The following is a 25222-nucleotide window of genomic DNA, read 5'->3' on the forward strand; positions in this document are numbered from 1 at the left end:
TAACCTTAACCTCAATCTCCTAATGTTAATGTTAATTTTCCTAACCTGCCATGTTAATTATCCTAAGCTGATACGCATTTTAGCTAAGCCTAACACTAACCTTTTTGCTAACCTTGACCTCATTCTCTGTCAGTTTCCCTAGCTAATTCCCTACTTTTCACATGGACACAGTAATAAACAGCTCTAATATGACCAATAATGGAGCGCTGATCTTACACCCAACCCTGTTGAGCCACCCACTGATGTTACACCCAAACCTGTTGAGCCACCCACTGATGTTACACCCAAACCTGTTGAGCCACCCACTGATGTTACACCCAAACCTGTTGAGCCACCCACTGATGTTACACCGAACCCTGTTGAGCCACCCACTGATCTTACACCCAACCCTGTTGAGCCAACCGCTGATCTTACACCCAACCCTGTTGAGCCACCCACTGATCGTACACCCAACCCTGTTGAGCCACCCACTGATCTTACACCCAACCCTGTGGAGCCACCCACTGATCTTACACCCAACCCTGTTGAGCCACCCACTGATGTTACACCCATCACTGTTGATCTTTTGAAACACCCACTCTCAGACACACTCCAAGTATGCAGTTACCCACCCATACTGCGATTTTGAGGGAAATTGGATGAATCATGCGCCTTCCTATAGAGATTAGGTATATACACAATTACACTGATTGGCCCAAGGGGGGCGGTATAGTAATCAACTGAAAACTTTGAACAAGCATATCTCCTGGACCGTTTGAGCTACAGTCATGACATTTTGTACATAGGCCTATATGCAGCCTCACATGAGCAACACGTTTCCCATTAGGGCCTATAAGCTGCACCCATTCTGTTTTTATTTTTTATTTCCAGCAGGGGAAAAAGACTAGAGTTTTTACTCGCCCTCATTAATCCGCGCAACATAAATTTGAATAATTGTCACTAATTGGCCTGGAGGGGACAACGACAGTGACGACAACAGTGACAACGACAGTGACGACGACATGTTTACTGCTGCCTTACACAACATATCTCATGTATTGATACTTTTATGGAATGATGTCATGTGTGACTGTAGACAGTGTTGGTGATATATGCTTACTAACTAGTAATAACTAGTAACCCTTTATAAAGGCCTACAGCAGTGGAGGCTCCTCAGAGGAGGAAGGGGAGGACCATCCTCCTCAGTGAATTTCACAAAAATGTAAATAGTGAAACATAAAAAAAGTGATCCTTTTGATAAAACTATAATACGTCTATTCACGTCACCAAATAATTGACCAAAACACAGTGTTTTGCAATGAAGGTCTACAGTAGCCTCAACAACACCCCAGCGTAGTGTAACAGATGTGAAACGGCTAGCTAGTTAGCGGTGGTGCTCGCTAAATAGCGTTTCAATCGGTGACGTCACTTGCTCTGAGACCTTGAAGTAGTGGTTCCCCTTGCTCTGCAAGAGCCGCGGCTTTTGTGGAGTGATGGTAGAACGATGCTTCGAGGGTGACTGTTTTTGATGTGTGCAGAGGGTCCTTGGTTTGCGACCGGGTATGGACGAGGGGACGGTCTAAAGTTATACTGTTACATTGATGCTGTTGACCCGGATCACTGGTTGCTGCGGAAAAGGAGGAGGTCATAAGGGGGGTGAGTGTAACGTATGTGAAATGGCTAGCTAGTTAGCAGTGGTGCGCGCTAAATAGCGTTTCAATCAGTGACGTCACTTGCTCTGAGACCTTGAAGTAGTGGTTCCCCTTGCTCTGCAAGAGCCGCGGCTTTTGTGGAGTGATGGGTAATGATGCTTTGAGGGTGACTGTTGTTGATGTGTGCAGAGGGTCCCTGGTTCGCGCCCGGGTATGGGCGAGGGGACGGTCTAAAGTTATACTGTTACAGTAGCACCATGGTGTACCCGGAGGACAGCTAGTTTCCGTCCTCCTCTGGGTACATTGACTTCAATACAAAAACTAGGAGGCTCATGGTTCTCACCCCCTTCCATAGACTTACACAGGAATTATGACAACTTCTGGAGGACGTCCTCCAACCTATCAGAGCTCTTGCATCATGAACTGATATGTTGTCCACCCAATCAAAGAATCAGATAATTAATCTAGTACTGAAAGCATAAGCTACAGCTAGCTAGCACTGCAGTGCTTAAAATGTGGTGACTAATTGACTTAAAGAGAGAGAAAGACAATAGTTGAACAGTTTTGAACAAATTCATGTAATTAAAAAAGCAGCGAATTCAGATAACTAGTTTAGCCCACTCAATCACCCAGCCCAAACAGAGAGGGGTGCTATGTTAGCTAGCTGGTTATGACTATCCAACACAGGAACTCTTCCAAGTCAAGGTAAGCTTTTGGTTGTATTAATTTCTTGTATTAATTTCAGCAAGAACTGAAGTCCACAAGCGAAGGGAAAATGTGAGAGGACGAGAGCACTTAGATACGAGAAGGAATTTATACCAGGGGCGCAACTTTCACTGGGGACGGTGGGGTGATGTCCCCCCCACACATTCTGAAATGGCATTTTTGTCCCCCCTAGTTTTATCATTGCAATGTGACACAAAAAGCGGCAACAGTGTACTTGCGGTCGCCTCCGAGTTACACTGTTTACACTCCGAGTTACAGGTACACTGTTTGGAGTGTTTAGATGGCTGGATTTAGGAGCATGCAGAGTGGGCTGACAGGCAGTGTAAAGGCAAAGCTTCTGGAAGGCTGACTGGACCAGCACTGGAGAGTTGAGCATGGTTCAGTGTGTATGTGTTGCCTAATCATAGGCCTATTTAGGAAATAAATTTCCTTGGAAAGATAACTGCCTCGTGCTTCTCTGCCCATGCATAGGATATAGCCTGCTCTATTTAACTGAGACCACACGCGCACCTGATCTCACAGGTATAGCTACTGAACTGGAAACAGTCCTATAGGAAATAGCTTACCTTTTGGGAGGACGATTTGCAGACAGAGACAAATAAATTGGTAATCGATACTTACTGAAAATGAAAAGGTTCAATGCTTGCTCACCATAGTAGCCTAACCGATGTGCGCATTGTGCCTTCAATGATGATACACATTTTTTTATTGCACTTTGATTCATGTTGGTTGAGCACTTCTTTCCATTATCAATATTTATTTACAGACACTGTAGTAAACTACAGTCTAATCATATTGAAGTTAATTTCATAATCAATTTAACTGCCACTTGATTCTCTGCCCATGTAAGTAGCCTAATCTATTTCAATGAGGCCACACATACTAGGTGCACTTGAACTCTCATGCCCAACTAGGAGAGGTAGGCTACTAATGTTCAAGCAGCAAATTGTGTGTGTGAATAATGTGAAAAAGATGTGATTTTAATACAATAGGTAGCAAAGCAGAAAGAGGACTGTTTCCAAATAGTCTGTGGGACAACTGCCCACTTCAGCCCACAGCATGAAAAATGCAGACCGCGCTGCAATGATCTCTGTCGGGTCTGAAGGCATCCTACAGAATCCAGCCCTCTAGTGCAGTCAGTACACAACACTATGCTCATCATGTCTTAACAGGATCAGATGGTGACAGTGCTCCCAGCAGGGTCAGACAGCCAGGGAGCTCAAGTGAATTTAGCAGTATATTAATAATATCAGTGAATGATACAAAGATTCCATCTTGAATTGATGGGTAGACCTAAAGTAGCTACAGGACAGCAGCTTTATAGCTGCAGTCTGGGATCTAGGAATAATGGTCATTTCAATTATTGAACCATTGATTCTATTCTTGGAAAATATAATGTATAAATGTACACCAAGGTAATTCTTTGTCATGCCTCATTTTAGGAGGATCAGATGGTGACAGGGGTCTCAGCAGAGTCAGGCAGCCAGGGAAGACCAGTCTTTGACAGAGGTGAGGTGATTTTTTTGCAGATACCACGCTTTATTCTCTCTGTGCAGCAAACACTGGATGAGCCAGATGCTATTTTAAGGCGGTCTGACAAACCTCCAAAGTTTCCAAACTGTATCAAGGGTTGATAGAGGCTTTTACCGATGACACAAAACATGTCAAACAAAAATGTGAGGAAGACCTGGCAGAAGCTATTGATGATGATGAATAGATACAGATATGTTTTAATGCCCAGTCATGTTCATATTATCTCAGACATAAACTACTGCAGTTTAAGACCATCCATAAAACATACTATATGCCAGTGAAACTGAATTACATGCACTCAGAAGTGTCATTCCTCTGCTGGAGGTGTAAAACACAAAAGCAGGCATATTTTCATATGTTATTGTCTTGTGAAGGCTGGCTGAATTCTGGCAAAGAGTATGTTGTTTTATCTCAGCATGTCTACAGATTCAACATTCTCCCTGTTTTTGTTTGCTTGGAAATGTTGATACTGGAGACTGTTATCGGAAGAAACTGTGTAACCAAGCATTTATAGCAGCAAAGAAATGCATTGCCATTAATTGGAAGGTTGGTTATCCTCCCACAATGTCATGTTATGTATCACTAGATTTGATTTATTACAAGATTAAGAGTATACTGGGCAACTTTCATAAGGTCTGGATGCCTTATATGGAACACAGTACGACTAAAGGAGTCTGTATTGAAAACATGCCCACGTCAGGGGAGATACCTATTTAGGCAAGCCCTAGCAGCTGGGCTGCTCAGTGCTGGCCCTGGGGGTCTGCCATCCTGTGGGTTGGCACTCTGGCCTAGGCCTAACACACGCAAAACAAAAAATGTCTGTTTCACTAAGATCCTAAAGCTGAGTGGGGTGCGTTGGGTTGGGGCACTGCAGGGTGTTGGACCCCTAGGGACAGGATGGGGTGAACCAGCTATATTGTGCGCAAGTAAAAAGAGCTCTACAGTACAACTAGTCATTTGAGATTAATTATATGGAGGATTTGCTGTTTCTGTGTGTTAATCTATATTTGAGGTGCATGTGTTTATTTTGATGTGTTTTTTTCCCAAACCTTACCTTTGGGAATGAAAAGATTTTAAGATGTGAACTGGGAAGGAAATTGTGTTGGGAGAGAGGTGAGTTACTGACTAGACTGGTGGGGGTCGGGCATGCAGGCGGCTCGGGCTGGCTGGTCGGTCTGGCTGAAATTTGATACAGAGGATGTCTTAATAAAGAAAATCAAAAGTATGTATTTTTTCAAGAGTTGTTAATTTGTTATGGTACTGGTTAAAGGTGCAACACAATATGTATTATTGAATTACCTTTGATCTAGTTCAGTCTTATTAATCACTTAAACATATTTAATAATGATCTCTTTGTCACGTTCTGACCATAGTTCTTGTGTGTTTTCCTTGTTTTAGTGTTGGTCAGGACGTGAGCTGGGTGGGCATTCTATGTTGTGTGTCTAGTTTGTCTATTTCTATGTTTGGCCTTATATGGTTCTCAATCAGAGGCAGGTGTTAGTCATTGTCTCTGATTGGGAACCATATTTAGGTAGCCTGTTTTGTGTTGGGTGGTTGTTTCCTGTTTTTGTTTTCTGCACCAGTTAGGACTGTTTTGGTTTTGCCATGTTTATTGTTTTGTATTCTGTTCATGTTTAGTTTCTCTTATTAAAGAACCATGAACTTTAACCATGCTGCATTTTGGTCCTCCTCTCCTTCCCAGGAAGAAAGCCTTTACACTCTTAACTAGCTTGATGACTGTGGAAATGTTTGCTGACTTCTTGTTCTAAATAAAGACAGCATATTGGATTGTATGAAAATGCATGAAATTAGCTTTAGATGCCCAAATAAATTCTGGGGGAGGACACACAGGTTATGCCCCCCACACTTCCAAAACCAAAGTGGTGCCCATGATTTATACAATAGGCAAAATGATCATGCTGTTTATATGTGGCTGCCATGAAAGTGAACTGTGTTTGTGTTTGATCAGGGGTGTATTCATTCTGACGATTCTGTTGAAAAACATTTCTTAAACAGAAGAAAACGGAACGAAATGGGGATAAACATACCTGAATTTGTCCAATAGAAACTCTTGTTTGCAACTGTTAGACTCATGATTACACCCTTGATCAGCTAGATGAAGGCAGGAGATTGCAAGGTGGTATTGAATGTGTCACTGTCTGTCACCTAATTTTCCTCTGGACCTGTGCACCTATGTTGTATACTTTCATTCATAGGATAGGATGTAGCAACCTCATGATGGGTGTAGGGAAAATTTGAGTATCATGTAGTAGCCCAAACCTATCGATGTTACATTGAGCTGGGTGAATGGAATATGAATGACAGTCATCCAATATGCTGTAATAGAAATAAGCCATGTTCATTAAAAAATCGTCCTCCCTTATCTTAAAAGTTACCGACAGCCACTGGCCTACAGAGGCTGACTGGGCACCATTTGCCCAACATCTCTGCGAAGGTCATCAGCTAAATTAACCATGCCTATGCATGCCAAGGCAGAAGGGAAAGCCCCATGTTAAAGTGGGAGGTTTTAGTAGTTTCCAGCAAAGGCCTCGAGAGGGACTCTCAAACTACCACATCTGTAGCTGTGTGAGAGAGGAATCAACATATCACAAGGACAAGTTTGGGGGAGATGCAAAGAACTAGATAAAACGTTGAGTACTGCAGACAAAGATAAACAAGTAGGTCGATTATAGTTAGAGTGGAAATTGAGCGTTAAAACGTTGGGATGCCAAATCATTGATGCAACCGTCGCACCTCTTTCTTTAATTAAGTTAATCTTTAGAAGCAAGCTACGTTGAATATGTATATTTTCGACATAGGATGCAAGTGATAATAATACTTTTGACACCTTATTTTGCATTTGGAAGCATTTTTCCTATATGTGTAGTCTAGTAGGCTCTTGAAATTTGTTGACAAATACCTACTTGAAGAATCAGGCAAAAGTCATAGAGGGCAAAACAGGGGCTTTTTGGACGGGTGTCGTGGAATGGCACTCTGGATAGAGGCGTTTGCCCAACTGCTGTTTCTTGTGTTGGCATGGGACCCGAGCGCACAAGGAGCGGCACCACAAGATATAAAACACGAGGTGAGTGGTCGGGAGATGTTGCCTTATTGAAAATGTATGCATGCATGTATGACTATCACTTTGGACAAAAGTTCTGCCAACTGGCATATATTATTATTGAATATATGCAACAAATATGCATAATTTAAACAATTTGCATTATGATGATTTAATCTGTTATAAAGCAATAGTCCCTACTGTTAAAAAAGTGGAAATAATTTCCCAAGTCTGGGATGCCAGACTGTAGGTAAAACTACGCCTGTGACTATATCGAGTGCAGCTACGACCAGAAGATACTTTTCGTAGTAGGTTAGGATAGCATTTTAGCTAACCTTAAACCTTTTCCTAAACTTTATCTAATTATCCTAACCTGCTGCCTAAATTCTCCTCGCCTGTTACGAAAAAGTCACTTCCGATCGAAGTTGTATTGCACATATTCATAACCTAGCGGGACGGCTTACTTCCAATGTCATTTACACAAAATGTACAGTCATTACCAACTACATTGAAATTCAATCATAAAAATGTACAGATAAATATCATTTAGAGTATTAAAATGGTTCTCTTTAGCCTTGGGTGGTGTAGGTAAATACAACTATTGTGTTCTTATTTACTTGGTTTCAGATACATCAAACATTTGACAAATATAATTCCGTTTTAACTGTTCTGGGAAGAATTCTTTGGAAATAACTTGTCTGACATGTTTATTGTTACGCCTCTTGTCCCACAAACACCAGCCACCTATGTATACGTATGGTAGGCAAGGAGATACATCGGAATATAATAGTATCCCTTTCATGATTGTACAATTTCAAAAGCTTAATAATAATAATAATAATATATGGTTTACTTCCGCAATCTTTGAGTACGGTCGAGGATATCCAAGATTACAGTTTACAGTAAAACTGGGTGGATTTGGAATTGATCTGACCTCAGCCAAAGGAAGCAGGCCACAATGGTGATGGCTTGCATGACAACACTTAGGAATTCTGAGGCTGCAAAATAAAATAAGATGAGATGAGAAAAGAAAAGAAAAAGACAAGAAGGCAGCAAATGGGAGAAATGCCATGGTCTCTGTATTGTGGTCAGGTACAGAGGCACTTTCTGAAAGGAGAGGGGATTTAGAGTTGCGCTATAGTTGCAGTATAGAATCCAAGTTCAAAGAGATGCAGAGATAATTGTTGACATCTGTCCTGAGTTAGGGTTGAACTGGGGGAGGGGAGTTTTAAGGGCTGCCTCTGAGGATATGATAGTCTGGTGTTCAGCAGTGGAGGAGGACTCGCCTGTTTCGACTACAGGAAGTTACCATGATGTTAAACCCTTATGCACCCCACCCTCTGCCATTTAGGACAATGCAGTCAGCTAGATCATGTCCCAGGAAGCTCTGACTTCATCACTGCCCTTTTGATGTTTTTAATCTGACTGCTGGCGCATTAACTGTAATCTTAGCGTAATGTAGGTGCCTGGATTGTATTTCCAGCTGTGCAAATGTAAAGAATAATTGAACTTCATTGACCTAGATTAGACTGCCAATTTAGCAGAAAGCAGGCTACTAGGTGAGGGAACTGAAGCACTGATAGTGTTTGTTTGTCATTTAGACAGACTGCTTTTTGCTGCTTCTCCTTTACATGCTTTGGGGTAAATCACCAACAAAGCACATAATACTACTGGTAAAATGAGTCCCTCAAACAGACTCTTACAATGCTTGGCCATCATTTTGCACCAGAACACTCACTAGCTTACACATTAGGTATTGAGAGAGTGATAATACCCTAAGTGAACGGTAAATCAAGACCAGCAGTTCTGTTTAATAGTCCGTTGGACTGAGCTCAAAGCAGCTGTGTGAAGACCATAGTACCAGTCATGGAAGGTAGGCAGGTGTGTCATATCCTGTGGTCTCAGGGAGAGATAGGAAGTGGGCATGGGATTTCCTCTTTTCTTGAATTAGTCTCACTGCAGCCTGACCATGACAACACATACAGTGACTGACACAGAGATGGAGGGGGGAGGGGGAGAAAGGGAGGAGTGTTAGTCAGTACAAAGAGGGAACCAGTCTCAAGGAAATGTGAATGAGTGGGAGATGACTAAATGCCAAAGGAAGGAGAGAGAGAAAAAGAGGGAAGGGGTACTACCCACATGAAAAGGAACCGAAAATAAGTCATTGTGATGATGCAATTTGGGAACAAAGTGGTTTAGGTTTATGAATGATGTAATTAGGCAATACACAGTGGGACCGGATGTTACTCATAGGCCACATGCACTTAGTAGACATCTGCAAGCAGCACTGCTGGGTAGTAACATGGCAACGACTCTACATCCCAGTTTCCTGACCACACAACCTGACCAGGAAATACTCAGGGTCTTAGTTATAACCTTATCATAATGATAACGTAATTAAGTATATTAGACTGACCTTCTTGTTTATGCTTTTGAGAAAAGGATTCTCTTTTATTAAGATATGCAGACAAATTGGCTAATGCTCAAATGACTTTGGCATCAGTGGGATGTTTTAAAAATGTTACTTCTTATACAGTTGAAGTCGGAAGTTTCCATACAATTTAGCCAAATACATTTAAACTCAGTTTTTCACAGTTCCTGAAATTTAATCCTCGTAAAAATTCCCTGTCTTAGGTCAGTTAAGATCACCACTTTATTTTAAGAATGTGAAATGTCAGAATAATTGTATAGAGAATTATTTATTTCAGCTTTTCTTTATTTCATCACATTCCCAGTGGGTCAGAAGTGTACATACACTCAATTAGTATTTGGTAGCATTGCCTTTAAGTGATTTAACTTGAGTCAAACATTTCGTGTAGCCTTCCACAAGCTTCCCACAATAAGTTGGGTGAATTTTGGCCCATTCCTCCTGACAGAGCTGGTGTAACTGAGTCAGGATTGTAGGCATCCTTGCTCGCACACGCTTTTTCAGTTCTGCCTACAAATTTTCTGTAGGGTTGAGGTCAGGGCTTTGTGATGGCCACTCCAATTCCTTGACTTTGTTGTCCTTAAGCCATTTTGCCACAACCTTGGAAGTATGCTTGGGGTCCATTTGGAAGACCCATTTGCGACCAAGCTTTAACTTCCTGACTGATGTCTTGAGATGTTGCTTCAATATATCCACATAATTTTCCTACCTCATGATGTCATCTATTTTGTAAAGTGCACCAGTCCCTCCTGCAGCAAAGCACCCCCACAATATGATGCAGTCACCCCCGTGCTTCACGGTTGGGATGGTGTTCTTGGGCTTGCAAGCATCCCCCTTTTTCCACCAAACATAACGATGGTCAGAGGACATTTCTCCAAAAAATATGATCTTTGTTCCCATGTGCAGTTGCAATCCGTAGTCTGGCTTTTTTATGGTGGTTTTAGAGCAGTGGCTTCTTCCTTGCTGAGTGGCCTTTCAGGTTATGGATTGGTAGGACTGGTTTTACTGTGGATATAGATACTTTTGTACCTGTTTCCTCCAGCATCTTAACAAGGTCCTTTGCTGTTGTTCTGGGATTGATTTGCACTTTTCGCACCAAAGTAAGTTCATCTCTAGGAGACACAACGCGTCTCCTTCCTGAGCGGTATGACGGCTGCGTGGTCCCATGGTGTTTATACTTGCGCACTATTGTATGTACAGATGAGAGTGGTACCTTCAGGCATTTGGAAATTGCTCCCAAGGATGAACCAGACTTGTGGAGGTCTATCATTTATTTTCTGAGGTCTTGGCTGATTTCTTTTGATTTTCCCATGATGTCAAGCAAGGAGGCCCTGAGTTTGAAGGTAGGCCTTGGAATACATCCACAGGTTCACCTCTAATTGACACAAATGATGTCAATTAGCCTATCAGAAGCTTCTAAGCCATGACATCATTTTCTGAATTTTCCAAGCTGTTTAAAGGCACAGTCAACTTAGTGTATGTAAACTTCTGACCCACTGGAATTGTGATACAGTGAATTATAAGTGAAATAATCTGTCTGTAAACAATTGTTTAAAAAATTACTTGTGTCATGAACAAAGTATATGTCCTAACTGACTTGCCAAAACTATAGTTCGTTTACAATACAGTTTTGGAGTGGTTGAAAAACGAGTTTTAATGACTCCAACTTTAGTGTATGTAAACTTCTGACTTCAACTGTATATATAATAACAAAATATGCCATTTAGCAGACACTTTTATCGTAAGCAACTTACAGTCATTTTACATATTGGGGGTGGTGGGAATTGAAACCACTACCACTGACGTTACAAGTGCCATGCTCTATCAACTGAGCTGCTTCTTTTGCTCAGTCTTGTTGACGCTGGCTAGAGGACTGTTTGCATAGACAGCTGGAATCCCATACACACTATGTGCATGTAGAGACGAGTCAGAGGTCAGGGAGGTTTATCAGTAATATCCACATAGAAGATTTATGACGATAATGTTGTAACACCACCCAAACACATTTATGTTTATTGATTCTTATGATATACACTACATGACCAAAAGTATGTGGACACCTGCTCGTCGAACATCTCATTACAAAATCATGGGCATCAATATGGTGATGGTCTGGCTTGCAGTCGGCGTTCCAATTCATCCCAAAGGTGTTCGATGGAGTTCGGGTCAGGGCTAGAATGTCATTGTATGCTGTATCGTTAAGATCTCCCTTCACTGGAACTAAGTGGTGTAGCTCGAACCATTAAAAACACCCCCAGACCATTATTCCTCCTCCACCAAACTTACAGTTGGGGCAGGTAGCGTTCTCCTGGCAACCGCCAAACCCAGATTCGTCTGTCAGATTGCCAGATGGTGAAGGGTGATTCATCACTCCAGAGAACGTGTTTCCACTGCTCCAGAGTCCAATGTGACGAGCTTTATACCACTTCAGCCGATGCTTGGCATTGCGCATGGTGATCTTAGGCTGCTCGATCATGGAAACACATTTCATGAAGCTCCCGACAAACAGTTCTTGTGCTAACGTTGCTTCCAGAGGCAGTTTGGAAATCGGTAGTGAGTGTTGTAACTGAGGACAGACTCTTTTTTTTACGCTCTACGCACTTCAGCACTCGGCAGTCCCGTTCTGTGAGCTTGTGTGGCTTACCACTTCGCAGCTGAGCAGTTGTTGCTCCTAGATGTTTGCACTTCACAATAACAGCACTTACAGTTGACTGGGGCTGCTCTAGCAGGGCAGAAATTTGACAAACTGACTTGTTGGAAAGGTGGCATCCTATGACGGTACCACGTAAAAAGTTACTGAGCTCTTCAGTAAGGCCATTCTACTGCCAATGTTTGTCTATGGAGATTGCATGGCTGTGTGCTCGATTTTATACACCTGTCAGCAATGGGTGTGGCTGAAATAGCCGAATCCACAAATTTGAAGGGATTGTCCACATATTTTGACCATGTAGTGTATGTGTGTGTTGTGATTTGTAATACTGTGTGCTGTGGCTCCTAAGCCAAGTGTCTTGTATGGGCCAGATCATTGTGTATCTAGCTATGAGCTATGAGGCTTCTTTCTCATGCTCTGTTGTTGTGTTTGTTGGTAGTCATTGTGACACACTAAGTGGATCAGTAATCTGGAGAACCGAGCCAAATTTCATGTAAGTCTTTTTAAGGTCAGGGAAGTCATATCCTTGCCTCTAAAAAGCCTAGGGCTATTCATTTATTACTTTGTTCATGGAAAATCAAATCAAATCAAATTTTATTTGTCACATACACATGGTTAGCAGATGTTAATGCGAGTGTAGCGAAATGCTTGTGCTTCTAGTTCCGACAATGCAGTAATAACCAACAAGTAATCTAACTAACAATTCCAAAACTACTGTCTTATACACAGTGTAAGAGGGATAAAGAATATGTACATAAAGATATATGAATGAGTGATGGTACAGAGCAGCATAGGCAAGATACAGTAGATGGTATCGAGTACAGTATATACATATGAGATGAGTATGTAAACAAAGTGGCATAGTTAAAGTGGCTAGTGATACATGTATTACATAAGGATGCAGTCGATGATATAGAGTACAGTATATACGTATGCATATGAGATGAATAATGTAGGGTAAGTAACATTATATAGGGTAGCATTGTTTAAAGTGGCTAGTGATATATTTACATCATTTCCCATCAATTCCCATTATTAAAGTGGCTGGAGTTGAGTCAGTGTCAGTGTGTTGGCAGCAGCCACTCAATGTTAGTGGTTTAACAGTCTGATGGCCTTGAGATAGAAGCTGTTTTTCAGTCTCTCGGTCCCAGCTTTGATGCACCTGTACTGACCTCGCCTTCTGGATGATAGCGGGGTGAACAGGCAGTGGCTCGGGTGGTTGATGTCCTTGATGATCTTTATGGCCTTCCTGTAACATCGGGTGGTGTAGGTGTCCTGGAGGGCAGGTAGTTTGCCCCCGGTGATGCGTTGTGCAGACCTCACTACCCTCTGGAGAGCCTTACGGTTGAGGGCGGAGCAGTTGCCGTACCAGGCGGTGATACAGCCCGCCAGGATGCTCTCGATTGTGCATCTGTAGAAGTTTGTGAGTGCTTTTGGTGACAAGCCGAATTTCTTCAGCCTCCTGAGGTTGAAGAGGCGCTGCTGCGCCTTCTTCACGATGCTGTCTGTGTGAGTGGACCAATTCAGTTTGTCTGTGATGTGTATGCCGAGGAACTTAAAACTTGCTACCCTCTCCACTACTGTTCCATCGATGTGGATAGGGGGTGTTCCCTCTGCTGTTTCCTGAAGTCCACAATCATCTCCTTAGTTTTGTTGACGTTGAGTGTGAGGTTATTTTCCTGACACCACACTCCGAGGGCCCTCACCTCCTCCCTGTAGGCCGTCTCGTCGTTGTTGGTAATCAAGCCTACCACTGTTGTGTCGTCCGCAAACTTGATGATTGAGTTGGAGGCGTGCGTGGCCACGCAGTCGTGGGTGAACAGGGAGTACAGGAGAGGGCTCAGAAAGCACCCTTGTGGGGCCCCAGTGTTGAGGATCAGCGGGGAGGAGATGTTGTTGCCTACCCTCACCACCTGGGGGCGGCCCGTCAGGAAGTCCAGTACCCAGTTGCACAGGGCGGGGTCGAGACCCAGGATCTCGAGCTTGATGACGAGCTTGGAAAATGTCTATATACTAGGTCTTACTCACTCAACTAACTAAAGCAAATAAAGGGACCACTATAACTGCCCACTGCCCACTCACTCTCTAGGCTTCAGTGATCAAAACGACAAGAGTTAGGAGTAGTATACCCTTATTGAAGAACACTTAATTAAAGACTGTTCTTTGTGGACCCACCAATGGGACCATGGGAGGAGTGGGACTCACTAGGCTTATCATTGAAACAAGTATTCAGTGTTGATCAATGGCTCTCTCGCTCATACATCCATTTTAAATACAGTTTAACAACAACACACACTATGAAAGACCTAGATAGAAGACTAGAATGAAAGGTATAGGGGCCTCAGAAAGAGCAGCTGTGGCCTTATGTCAAGCATAGAATTGAATCTTGTCCTGAAACAAACTATTCCTCTAAGACATGTCCTCACACCTCCATTATATTTCTATTATCATAATCCATTAATTACACGCTTCACCATCCCTCTTTTTCATGATGAAAGACCTCTTTCACATATTAAGTCTTAACACAGAGACCAGGGTCTCCCCAAGAGAGATTAGTCCCCTCCATTCCAAGCACGCCTACGTGTCTAGAGAATTTTGAGTAATCAATATGACAGATATTGACACATTCAATACCATCTTGCACACTCTTGCCTGCATCTAGCTGATCTAGGGTGTAATCATTAGTCCAACAGTTGCAAATGAGAAATTCTGGTATGTTTATCCCTGTTTTGTTCTGTTTGCTTCTGTTTAAGAAAAACGTTTTTCAACAGAATTAGCGGAATTAATACACCCCTGATCACACAGCATGATCACTTTGCTCGTTGTATATATAATTCCTTCTCACAACTATTTATTTGCGCTCCTCCTCTCCCCTTTTCCCTTTGCTTGTGGACTTCAGTGCAGAACACATCAGCTGTCTGTGACCAGGCGAGAAAACCTTTCCAAGCCAAACCTTCATATCATGACCGCTGACCGCTACACACATCCTACAGCATTGTCACATCATAGTCTAGAGCGTCATAGTCTAGAGCTACTAGAACTAACACGTTAGTAAACCCGCTACAATCAAGCAGTTCAGTCAATGCAGTTTAGCTGTTACACCAGCGGGCCACTGTCGTAATCAATTAATAAAGACAAAAGCTTACCCTGACTTGGAAAAGTTCTAGTTTTGCATGGTCATAGGCAGCTAACTAACATAGCATCCCTCTCTGTTTGAGCCGGGTGTTTGAGTAAGCTAAACTAGCTAGCTGCATTTGCTAGCTAAGTGAATGTTGAAAAAAATACAACCTAATATAGCTCTCTCTCTCTCTGAAAAAAATATATACTTTGAAATATAGTTAGCTCTCTCTCTCTTGCCTCTCCTTCATTTTTAAATAAATATATTTGTTCAAAACTATTTAACTGTTGTCTTTCTCTCTCTTTAAGTCAACAACTGTCCACATTTTATGCACTGCAGTGCTAGCTAGCTGTAGCTTATGCTTTCAGTACTGGATTAATTCTCTGGTTCTTTGATTGGGTGGACAACATGTCAGTTCATGCTGCAAGAACTCTGATAGGTTGGAGGATGTCCTCCGGATGTTTAAATCCAATTTTATTGGTCACATACACATATTTAGCAGATGTTATTGGTCACATACACGTATTTAGCAGATGTTATTGGTCACATACACGTATTTAGCAGATGTTATTGGTCACATACACATATTTAGCAGATGTTATTGGTCACATACACATATTTAGCAGATGTTATTGGTCACATACACATATTTAGCAGATGTTATTGGTCACATACACATATTTAGCAGATGTTATTGGTCACATACACGTATTTAGCAGATGTTATTGGTCACATACACATATTTAGCAGATGTTATTGGTCACATACACATATTTAGCAGATGTTATTGCGGGGTAGCGAAATGCTTGTGGTCCTAGCTCCAACAGTGCAGTAGTATCTAACAATTCACAATAATACACAAATCTAAAATTAAAATAATGGAATAAAGAAATATATAAATATTAGGACGAGCAATGTCGGAGTGGCATTGACTAGCATACAGTAGAATACAGTATATACATATGAAATTAGTAAAGCCGTATGTAAATATTATTAAAGTGACTAGTGTTCCATTATTAAAGTGGCCAGAGATTCCATCTCTATGTATATAGGGCAGCAGTCTCTAAGGTGCAGGGTTGAGTAGCCAGGTGGTAGCCGGCTTGTGATTGCTATTTAACAGTCGGTGGCCTTGAGATAGAAGCTGTATTTCAGTCTTTTGGTCCCAGCTTTGATGCACCTGTACTGACCTCGCCTTCTGGATGGTAGCGGGGCGAACAGGCCGTGGCTCGTGTGGTTGATGTCCTTGATGATCTTTTTGGCCTTCCTTTGACATCGGGTGCTGTAGTTGTCCTTGAGGGCAGGCAGTGTGCCCACGGTGATGCGTTGGGCAGACCGTACCACGCTCTGGAGAGCCCTGCGGTTGCGGGAGGTGCAGCTGCCGTACCAGACGGTGCAGTGGCCATACCAGGCAGTGATACAACCCGACAGGATGCTCTCAATTGTGTTTCTGAGGGTCTTAGGGGCCAAGCCGAATTTCAGTTTGTCAAGTTGTCATAATTACTGTATAAGTCTATGGAAGGTGGTGAGATCCATGAGCCTTCTAGGTTTTGTATTGAAGTCGATGTACCCAGAGGAGGACTGAAGCTAGCTGTCCTCCGGCTATACCATGTTGCTACCCTACAGAGTGTTGCTGAGGCTACTGTAGACCTTCATTGCAAAACAGTGTGTTTTAATAAATTATTTGGTGATATGAATATATTTTGTATTGTTCTAAAAATGAGAACTTGTTTAATGTTTCACGATTTTTATTTATATGAAATTCACTGAGGAGCATGGTCCTCCACTGAGGAGCCTCCACTAGTATAATGAAACTGCTGACATTTTACTGTTGATAGAGAAAATGCTGAAATGGCATCATTACTAGTTCATTAAAGGTGTTGTTATGTTCTTTATGTTCCTGGAACATGGACACCAACCTAACAGGAAGTTACATACACTATAGTAACAATGTACTGACTGTGCACAGGGTGTGGTTGTTCACAATAATTTACCCTCAGGCCTTTGGGTTTTCCATATTAGAAAAGAGAGGGAGAGGGGAAGGAGGAGTGGGGAGAGAAGAGAACAGAGAGACGGGTAGGGGGGAGAGGTTTTGACTTTGAGGTTTGGATGGGATCATAGAGAAATTCCCAGAGAATTGACTGACTGACTGACTGTGCTGTTTCAATAGAGACTGACATTAATGCAACTGAATAGGTTAGTCTACTTTTGTGAAGAACTAAATAGTTGAAGGTCAAACATACAATCAAACAAATTGTATTTAGAGTTGTGAAAAACACTTCCTGGCTGTGTGCTAGCTTATTGACAATGTTCAAGTCAGGATGTGTTCGGTAAAGAATATCAGAGAAGTATCAGCTTTCACTACCTCCAACTCCTGTTTGGGGGGGAGAGAAAGGGCAGAGCTGAAACTGTGTGGGAGAGGTTTGGGACCCAGCCACTGGTTCTGCTCCAAATAGAGAGAGGGAGGCACCAGAGTTTAATAAGTTTCCAGGGGAAAGTAAGGTCAGATATATAATAATTCGGCACCTTCTCTAGTGCAGCCAGACACTGTAATCTTACAAGAACAAGCCTGGAAAGCGAGGCCACCCTAGACCTATAGGGATGTAAGGACACCCCTTACTGCAGAGGCCCAACTGGAATAAAAAATCTCAAAAACAATTATGACATATATCTGGAGCATGGTCTCAATCAAAAACGATACCTCGTTGTCCAATAGAGACCATGTTTGCCATGTACACACAAACACAATGAAAAAGACACCAGAGTACTATAGTTCGTAACTTACAATGTGGAAATATTTTACCAACAGAGTGTTTTCAGTTTCACTGTTCAGTCTTTGTCTACCAGGATTTTGAATTTTCCCTACAAGGGCCTGAGCTGTCTTTGTGGGTGCCATTTTGCCCTGGTTTGGTTTCAGTACATCAGTACATCAGAGTCCCATTGGGCTGGCTGGACACAGTCACTGAAGAGTAGTGTTGATGTTTGAATACTTTTATACTTACCCATTGGAATGACCAGCACCTGTTTGTGGACATTATGCTTCTCCTGCAAGCCAAAACATATGAAAACCTAAATTAGAGGTTATTCGTTATTTATGTCATTGTGAAATGTATATCAACACCAGAGCCCACTCTGTCTTATTTGAAGACATTCAACAGATGTTGATTTATTCATAGTATATTAATTCTTCACACATTTGAGACATGTTGTAACAGTACAACCTCCATGTTTCAGGTGTGGTTGCAGCAATATGGCTACCTGCCGCCAGGTGACCTGCGGACACATGCTGCCCGCTCCCCTTACTCCATCACCACGGCCATCACAGCCATGCAGAGATTCTACGGCCTGACCATCACCGGCTCTATCGACAATAACACTTTAGAGTGAGTCCCTTTCATGCTAAACTGTTGCAGGTTCAGTACCATATTACCCTATTTGTTAGAGTTTCTTCTGGTCAGGTCATGTGGCAAGGAAAACGCATGGTCTTACCTGTGTGAACTCACTGATTCAAAGTTAAATTAATCAATGACCTGTTTCCAAGATAGAGATTCTACTGGGCATTGTGTGACCGGTCCCTGAATTGTGTTTGCCAGGGCGATGAAGCGGCCGCGCTGTGGAGTTCCAGACAAGTTTGGCACTGTGCTGAAGAGCAACCTAAGAAAGAAGCGCTATGCTATCCAGGGCCTGAAATGGGACAAGACCGATCTCACCTATTGGTAGGTTAGCCCTCCAACTCTAAGTGCATGTGTCGGGTAAAAATGAAAAGAACCCCCACAACCCATATGGTGAAGTCATGTCAAGTCATACTGTAAATTCCCCTCATCTCAACCAGATTTTCAGAAATTCCCCAGTGACTTAATATACCAAGTAAAGTGTATCACCGTTTCCTCTCTTATTCCCCCTGTCTCCATCTTCCTCCTTTCACAAACTGTTCTCTTCTCTCTCTAATGGTGGCCCCTCTCTCCATCTCTCAGTATACAGAACTATACCCCTAAGGTGGGGGAATATGAGACCAATGAGGCTATCAGGAAGGCCTTCAAGGTGTGGGAGAATGTGACCCCTCTACGCTTCAGGGAGATCCCCTACAGTCACATACGGGACAGGGTGGTGGACATGGCAGACATCATGCTCTTCTTCGGTGAGGGTTTCCATGGTGATGCCAGTCCCTTCGATGGCGAGGGGGGCTTCTTGGCACACGCCTACTTCCCCGGTAACGGCATAGGGGGAGACACTCACTTTGACTCTGCAGAGCCCTGGACGGTCGGCAACAGTGATCTGTCAGGTGAGGGACCTTGAGTGTTTGGAAGAGGAACGTTATGACGGGAATTCATGTTTGATTCCCGATCTCAGGAAAACCAGTTTAACCTGTTGGGAGTTACCATGCTCCCGGGGCAGTTGTGAGCAGCAGGCCATAAAACACACTATCAACAAGCCCCAACGTGTTTGTGTTTTGAACTTATCTCCAGGGCATGTTTGTGTGGGGGAGATGAATGATCTACAGATTTTTTTAGTTTTTAGTTTTGATGGTGAGAGAGAGGCCTGCTATTTAAAACCATAGTAATAGGGTGTCAATACTTTAGATGTTTCTAGTCAGTTACATTTGAATGGTGCTTTTGCTATACATGCTTAAGCTATTGTTATACAAGATTGAATTTCATGGGACAATTTAATGTGATGGTGATGACATGGTACCTTCTTTCTCAGATACTGTGTTATGGTATTGGCATGGTTCTGTTGGTCTTAGGCAATGATGTGTTCCTGGTGTCGGTACATGAGCTGGGTCATGCTCTTGGCCTGGAGCACTCCAACGACCCCTCTGCCATCATGGCTCCATTCTACCAGTGGATGGACACCGAGAACTTCCAGCTGCCTGAAGATGACCTCAGGGGAATACAGCAAATCTATGGTGAGCAAAGGCTAAGAGAAAATGCTTTATCATTCATTATCATTACTGATAGTCGTTCTGTATCTAGGCTGTAACTAGGGCCCAGAGTTCATTTTTATCAGATCACAAAAAAAGGGCCTATGTAATGATAGTAGTAAAGGATAACATTGGATTACATCTCCCGCTACCCTGCAGGGGGTAGATCAGGTGGTGGCCCTCGCCCTCCTCCACCTAACCCACGCTCCCCTCACCACCCACCCAAACCCACTCACACCCCATACAACCCTGGCTTTGGTCTTGACATCTGTGAGGGACACTTTGACACCATCGCCATCCTCCGAGGAGAAATGTTTGTGTTCAAGGTACTTAATTACAGATATATAGCTGAAATCAGCTTTGTTGTTGTGTGTATATACAGTGGGGCAAAAAAGTATTTAGTAAGCCACCAATTGTGCAAGTTCTCCCACTTAAAAAGATGAGAGAAGCCTGTAATTTTCATCATAGGTACACTTCAACTATGACAGACAAAATGAGAAAAAAAATCCAGAAAATCACATTGTAGGATTTTTTATGAATTTATTTGCAAATTATGGTAGAAAATACGTTTTTGGTCACCTACCATCAAGCAAGATTTCTGGCTCTCACAGACCTGTAACTTCTTCTTTAAGAGGCTCCTCTGTCCTCCACTCGTTACCTGTATTAATGGCACCTGTTTGAACTTGTTATCAGTATAAAAGACACCTGTCCACAACCTCAAACAGTCACACTCCAAACTCCACTATGGCCAAGACCAAAGAGCTGTCAAAGGACACCAGAAACAAAATTGTAGACCTGCACCAGGCTGGGAAGACTGAATCTGCAATAGGTAAGCAGCTTGGTTTGAGGAAATCAACTGTGGGAGCAATTATTAGGAAATGGAAGACATACAAGACCACTGATAATCTCCCTCGATCTGGGCCTCCACGCAAGATCTCACCCCGTGGGGTCAAACTGATCACAAGAACGGTGAGCAAAAATCCCAGAACCACACGGAGGGACCTAGTGAATGACCTGCAGAGAGCTGGGACCAAAGTAACAAAGCCTACCATCAACAAGGGCATTGAAGTTGAAACGTGGCTGGGTCTTTCAGCATGACAATGATCCCAAACACAGTGGCTTCGTAAGAAGCATTTCAAGGTCCTGGAGTGACCTAGCCAGTATTGAGATAAACTTTTGTTAATGACCAAATACTTATTTTCCACCATAATTTGCAAATTAATTAATTAACAATCCTACAATGTGATTTTCTGGATTTTTTTCTTCTAATTTTTCTGTCATAGTTGAAGTGTACCTATGATGAAAATTACCTCTCTCATCTTTTTAAGTGGGAGAACTTGCACAATTGGTGGCTGACTAAATACTTTTTTGCCCCACTGTACATGTATATTTAGTTTGTAGAGGTATTAACCCTGTCTCTCTCTCTCCTTCAGGATAAGTGGTTCTGGAGAGTCCGTAACAACGCGGTTCTGGATGGGTACCCAATGCCAATAGGCCATTTCTGGAGGGGCCTGCCGTCAAACATCAATGCTGCTTATGAAAGGGATGATGGCAACTTTGTATTTTTCAAAGGTAAATTTGACTTTACTCTGTTAACATTATAACCTCTGTTAAGGTTCCGTCACAATATTTACATAGTCTACTATTCCCATTAAATTAGATATCATTACTGAGGAAAACCACTCATTCAGATTCTCTCTCTCACTCTGTGTAGGAGACAGGCACTGGGTTTTCAAGGAGTCTCTTCTGGAGGATGGCTACCCCAAGCCTCTGAAGGAGATTGGAAGTGGTCTACCCAAAGACAAAATAGACGCTGCTCTCTTCTACACCCCCACCGGCAAGACATACTTCTTCAGAGGACACAAGTCAGTCTTTTTGCATCTGATTGTCTCTGTGTCTTTGTTTAGGTCAACATTACATGACAGAGTGGAGTGTACAAGACTAAAGAACGTTGAAAACATATTTCTCTGTCATGAATTGCCCTATTTGGCCATAAGATGATAGCAAATTTCCCAAATAAGTGGTTCTGACTTTTGAAATGGAGAACTAAAACCAGCAATGTGAAACACAGAAATGCTACAATGATACTATTCACTCACTGAATATCAGTTATCCGGCTGAACTCAAGAGGCCAAGCTAAGAGAACCAGAACGTCTGTCTCCGGCAGGTTTTGTCTTTCAGTGGCTCACTTAGCCTACATCTCATAACCCAGAGCACACCAGCTGAGCAACCACATCTTTGGAAGAGTAATAGGCCTGTAGGTGTGAGGTCAGCACAGACCAGAGGTTTGGAGACATGCGGATGCACTGACGTTGAACTGAAACATGTCTATCTCTCCCCATGTTAGGTACTATCGATACAATGAGGACTCACGCTCTGTGGACCCTGAATACCCCAAACCCATCAGTGTGTGGCAGGGCGTCCCAGACAATATTAAAGCTGGCTTCATGAGCAGAGACCAAGGTAACCATCCTGTGTGTTTTTGTGTACGTGCGTGTGGGTGCATGTACGCGTGCAGTTTGTATTTTTTCTGTTTTAATCTAGAGGAAAAAAGTTATTCCAACTCTGGATTTATTTTGTTCATCTTTATCTCCACACTGTATTTGTCTCTCAGGGCACACCTACTTCTACAAAGCCAATAAGTATTGGAAGTTCAACAACCAGAAGCTTCGTGTTGAGCCTGGATACCCCAAGTCTGCTCTTAAGGACTGGATGGGCTGTCCAGAGGAGGACCCCAAGACCGATGGAGGGAGAGGGGGTGGAGGACAAGACCGGGAAGACAGAAAGGAGGATAGAGACGAGACGGAGGTGATCATCATCGAGGAGGAGGGAGGATCTGGCGGAGGGGTGGGCGTGGTGGCGGCGGTGGTGGTTCCCCTCATGCTGCTGGCGTGTGTGATCCTCACTCTGGGGGCACTGCTGTTCTTCCGCAGGTACGGCACCCCACGCCGTCTCCTCTACTGTCAACGCTCACTACTGGACAAGGTGTAGAGGGGAGGAGAGGGAGAGAGAAGGAACGAGAGGAGGTTGAAGAGTTGAGAGGGACTGTATAGGAGAGAAAAGAGCAAACAGAGGGAAATGCAAGTGGAGATGAGGGAGAAAAATTAGAGAACTAAAGTCAAAGGGATCTGTAGACTGTGAGCGAAGGTTAGCCAGAGCAAGATATATTTGTTAGCTGTAGCTTAGATATTCCTTACCGGGGCCAACTTAAATATGGAATAGATTCCTTTTGCTCTTTCACTCCCTCTCTATTCCTCTATTTCTCCCCCCTCTTCTGTTCTCTCATTGTGGTTGTTGACGCCAGCTCATCGCTGTTTGTTTAGCCTTTTTACATTTTGTTTTTCAGTTGCTGTTGTCAGTGTTTGTGTCCTGGTAAATTTCAGCTTTATTTGAACATAATTATGTGCAGTGCCTCCATCCATCCATTCCAGCACCTATTGTGTTAAAGAATACAACCAGCGTCATGTGATGTTCTGCTCCATGTTAGTAGAGGATGCTAGATTCTGTCAAAGCCATTCACCTATTAAGTGTTGCCTCATATACAGTATCTCAGTTATATCACATGAACTATGAACGGTCTGGAGAGAGAGGGGATAAACACTGAGTTTACCAAACATTAGGAACACCTTCCTAATATTGAGTTGCACCCTCCCCCCTTTGCCCTCAGAACAGACTCAGTTCGTCGGGGGAATAGACTACAAGGTGTCGAAAGCGTTCCACAGGGATGCTGGCCCATGTTGACTCCAATGCTTCCCACAGTTGTGCCAATTTGTCTGGATGTCATTTGGATAGAGGACCATTCTTGATACACACAGGAAACTGTTGAGCATTTTTTTTAAACAGCATTGTTGCAGTTCCTGACACAAACCGGTGCACCTGGCACCTACTATGGAGTTGGGGGGCCAGACCCTGGTTTCTACACAATGAGAACACTCTTTACAGCAAATACTGTTTGCTGTGAATTATTAGTATCTTTCATATGAATCTTAACCTTGTGACCCATTCTATACACCTGTGATTTGTCATGAACATCCAGAAGGATGGACTTAGTCCTGCTGGTTGGGCTCTCGCTGAATCACCTACGTGGGGCTCGTTGACAAGCTCCATTACTGCAATAATTCAATAATAAAGTTGACTTGTTTTGAAGAAATGTAAAAGTCTCTCCTTCTGATTAGAATAATTCCACGACAGACCTTATAATTCTTTAATGTCATGCAGTGTTTTAATGATTATTATAATGATTATTATTATGATTATTATTATTATCAATGATGTTGTCATTATTATTATGTCTAGTACTATTGTTTTTTGTTCTCCATGTATAGAATGTGTTTGTGTACATTGTCATTAAATGTCCTGCTGGACAGGGAACTACGTTTTGAAAGTGGCCTTAAATATATATTTGATTTGAGGGAAAGGGAATGGGATGGGGATATTATTTTGTGAAACTTGATTGTTTTTCCATCTCAATGCAATAAATAGAAGATATGAAAATGACTCCTTTTTGTCATTGCACTTGTTTACAGTTCTCAAATCATGGTGCTGTTTTTATTTTTCAGGGACGCAAAGGTTTACTAGTATTTAGAACAATAATAATGATATTCATTTTTATAATTATAATAATTATAACTACTGTATTTAAAGTATTTGAATAAGATTGTGCCTGTATTTTTCACATTAATCCTTTAAATAAAATGTTTTTAAAAATGCATAGTAATATGTGCTCTTTATTTTTGTTTCAGCACTAATTGGTCAGTCACAGACATACACAGGAATATACACTCAGAGGCACTCCTTAACAAATTACTTCGTAAACAACTTACGCAAGTAAAATCCTAACTGAAGCTCAATATCACCCTGGTATTGTAATCATTCACCCTTACTGCTTACCTACTCTCCATATTGCTCCACCTTACCATCGTACGGCAACTGGTCCCATACTCACTCTTGCTTTACCTCCAGGGTTCTTGCTCCCCAAAAGCTCCACTCTCTTACTGGTGCTTGGCAACTGGCAGGCCTGAAACTGGGTCGGAAAACAAAGACTATGTCTAAGGATGAAATTAAACTAGGAATGAAGAGGATTGTGTAAACCCTATGGCGTTCATGGCACGAAAACATATCTCGGCTATAGGGAGGGAGGGAAGGGAGGGGGAGGGT

The 25222-nt window shown here is 42.5% G+C and overlaps 1 protein-coding gene across 1 annotated transcript; it reads left to right on the top strand.

The window, feature by feature from the left end:
- Positions 1-6435: 6435 nt before the first annotated feature.
- LOC112260764 (matrix metalloproteinase-14) lies at positions 6436-24774 on the top strand. Its single transcript, XM_024436099.2, has 10 exons — positions 6436-6975; positions 18379-18527; positions 18738-18860; positions 19119-19426; positions 19889-20050; positions 20225-20391; positions 21499-21637; positions 21780-21930; positions 22413-22528; positions 22680-24774. Exons 1-10 carry the CDS (start codon positions 6877-6879, stop codon positions 23054-23056), a joined length of 1791 nt encoding a protein of 596 aa, XP_024291867.1. The 5' UTR covers positions 6436-6876; the 3' UTR covers positions 23057-24774.
- Positions 24775-25222: the final 448 nt, after the last annotated feature.

The sequence above is a fragment of the Oncorhynchus tshawytscha genome, linkage group LG10, assembly GCF_018296145.1.
Source record: "Oncorhynchus tshawytscha isolate Ot180627B linkage group LG10, Otsh_v2.0, whole genome shotgun sequence".
Taxonomy (NCBI): domain Eukaryota; kingdom Metazoa; phylum Chordata; class Actinopteri; order Salmoniformes; family Salmonidae; genus Oncorhynchus; species Oncorhynchus tshawytscha.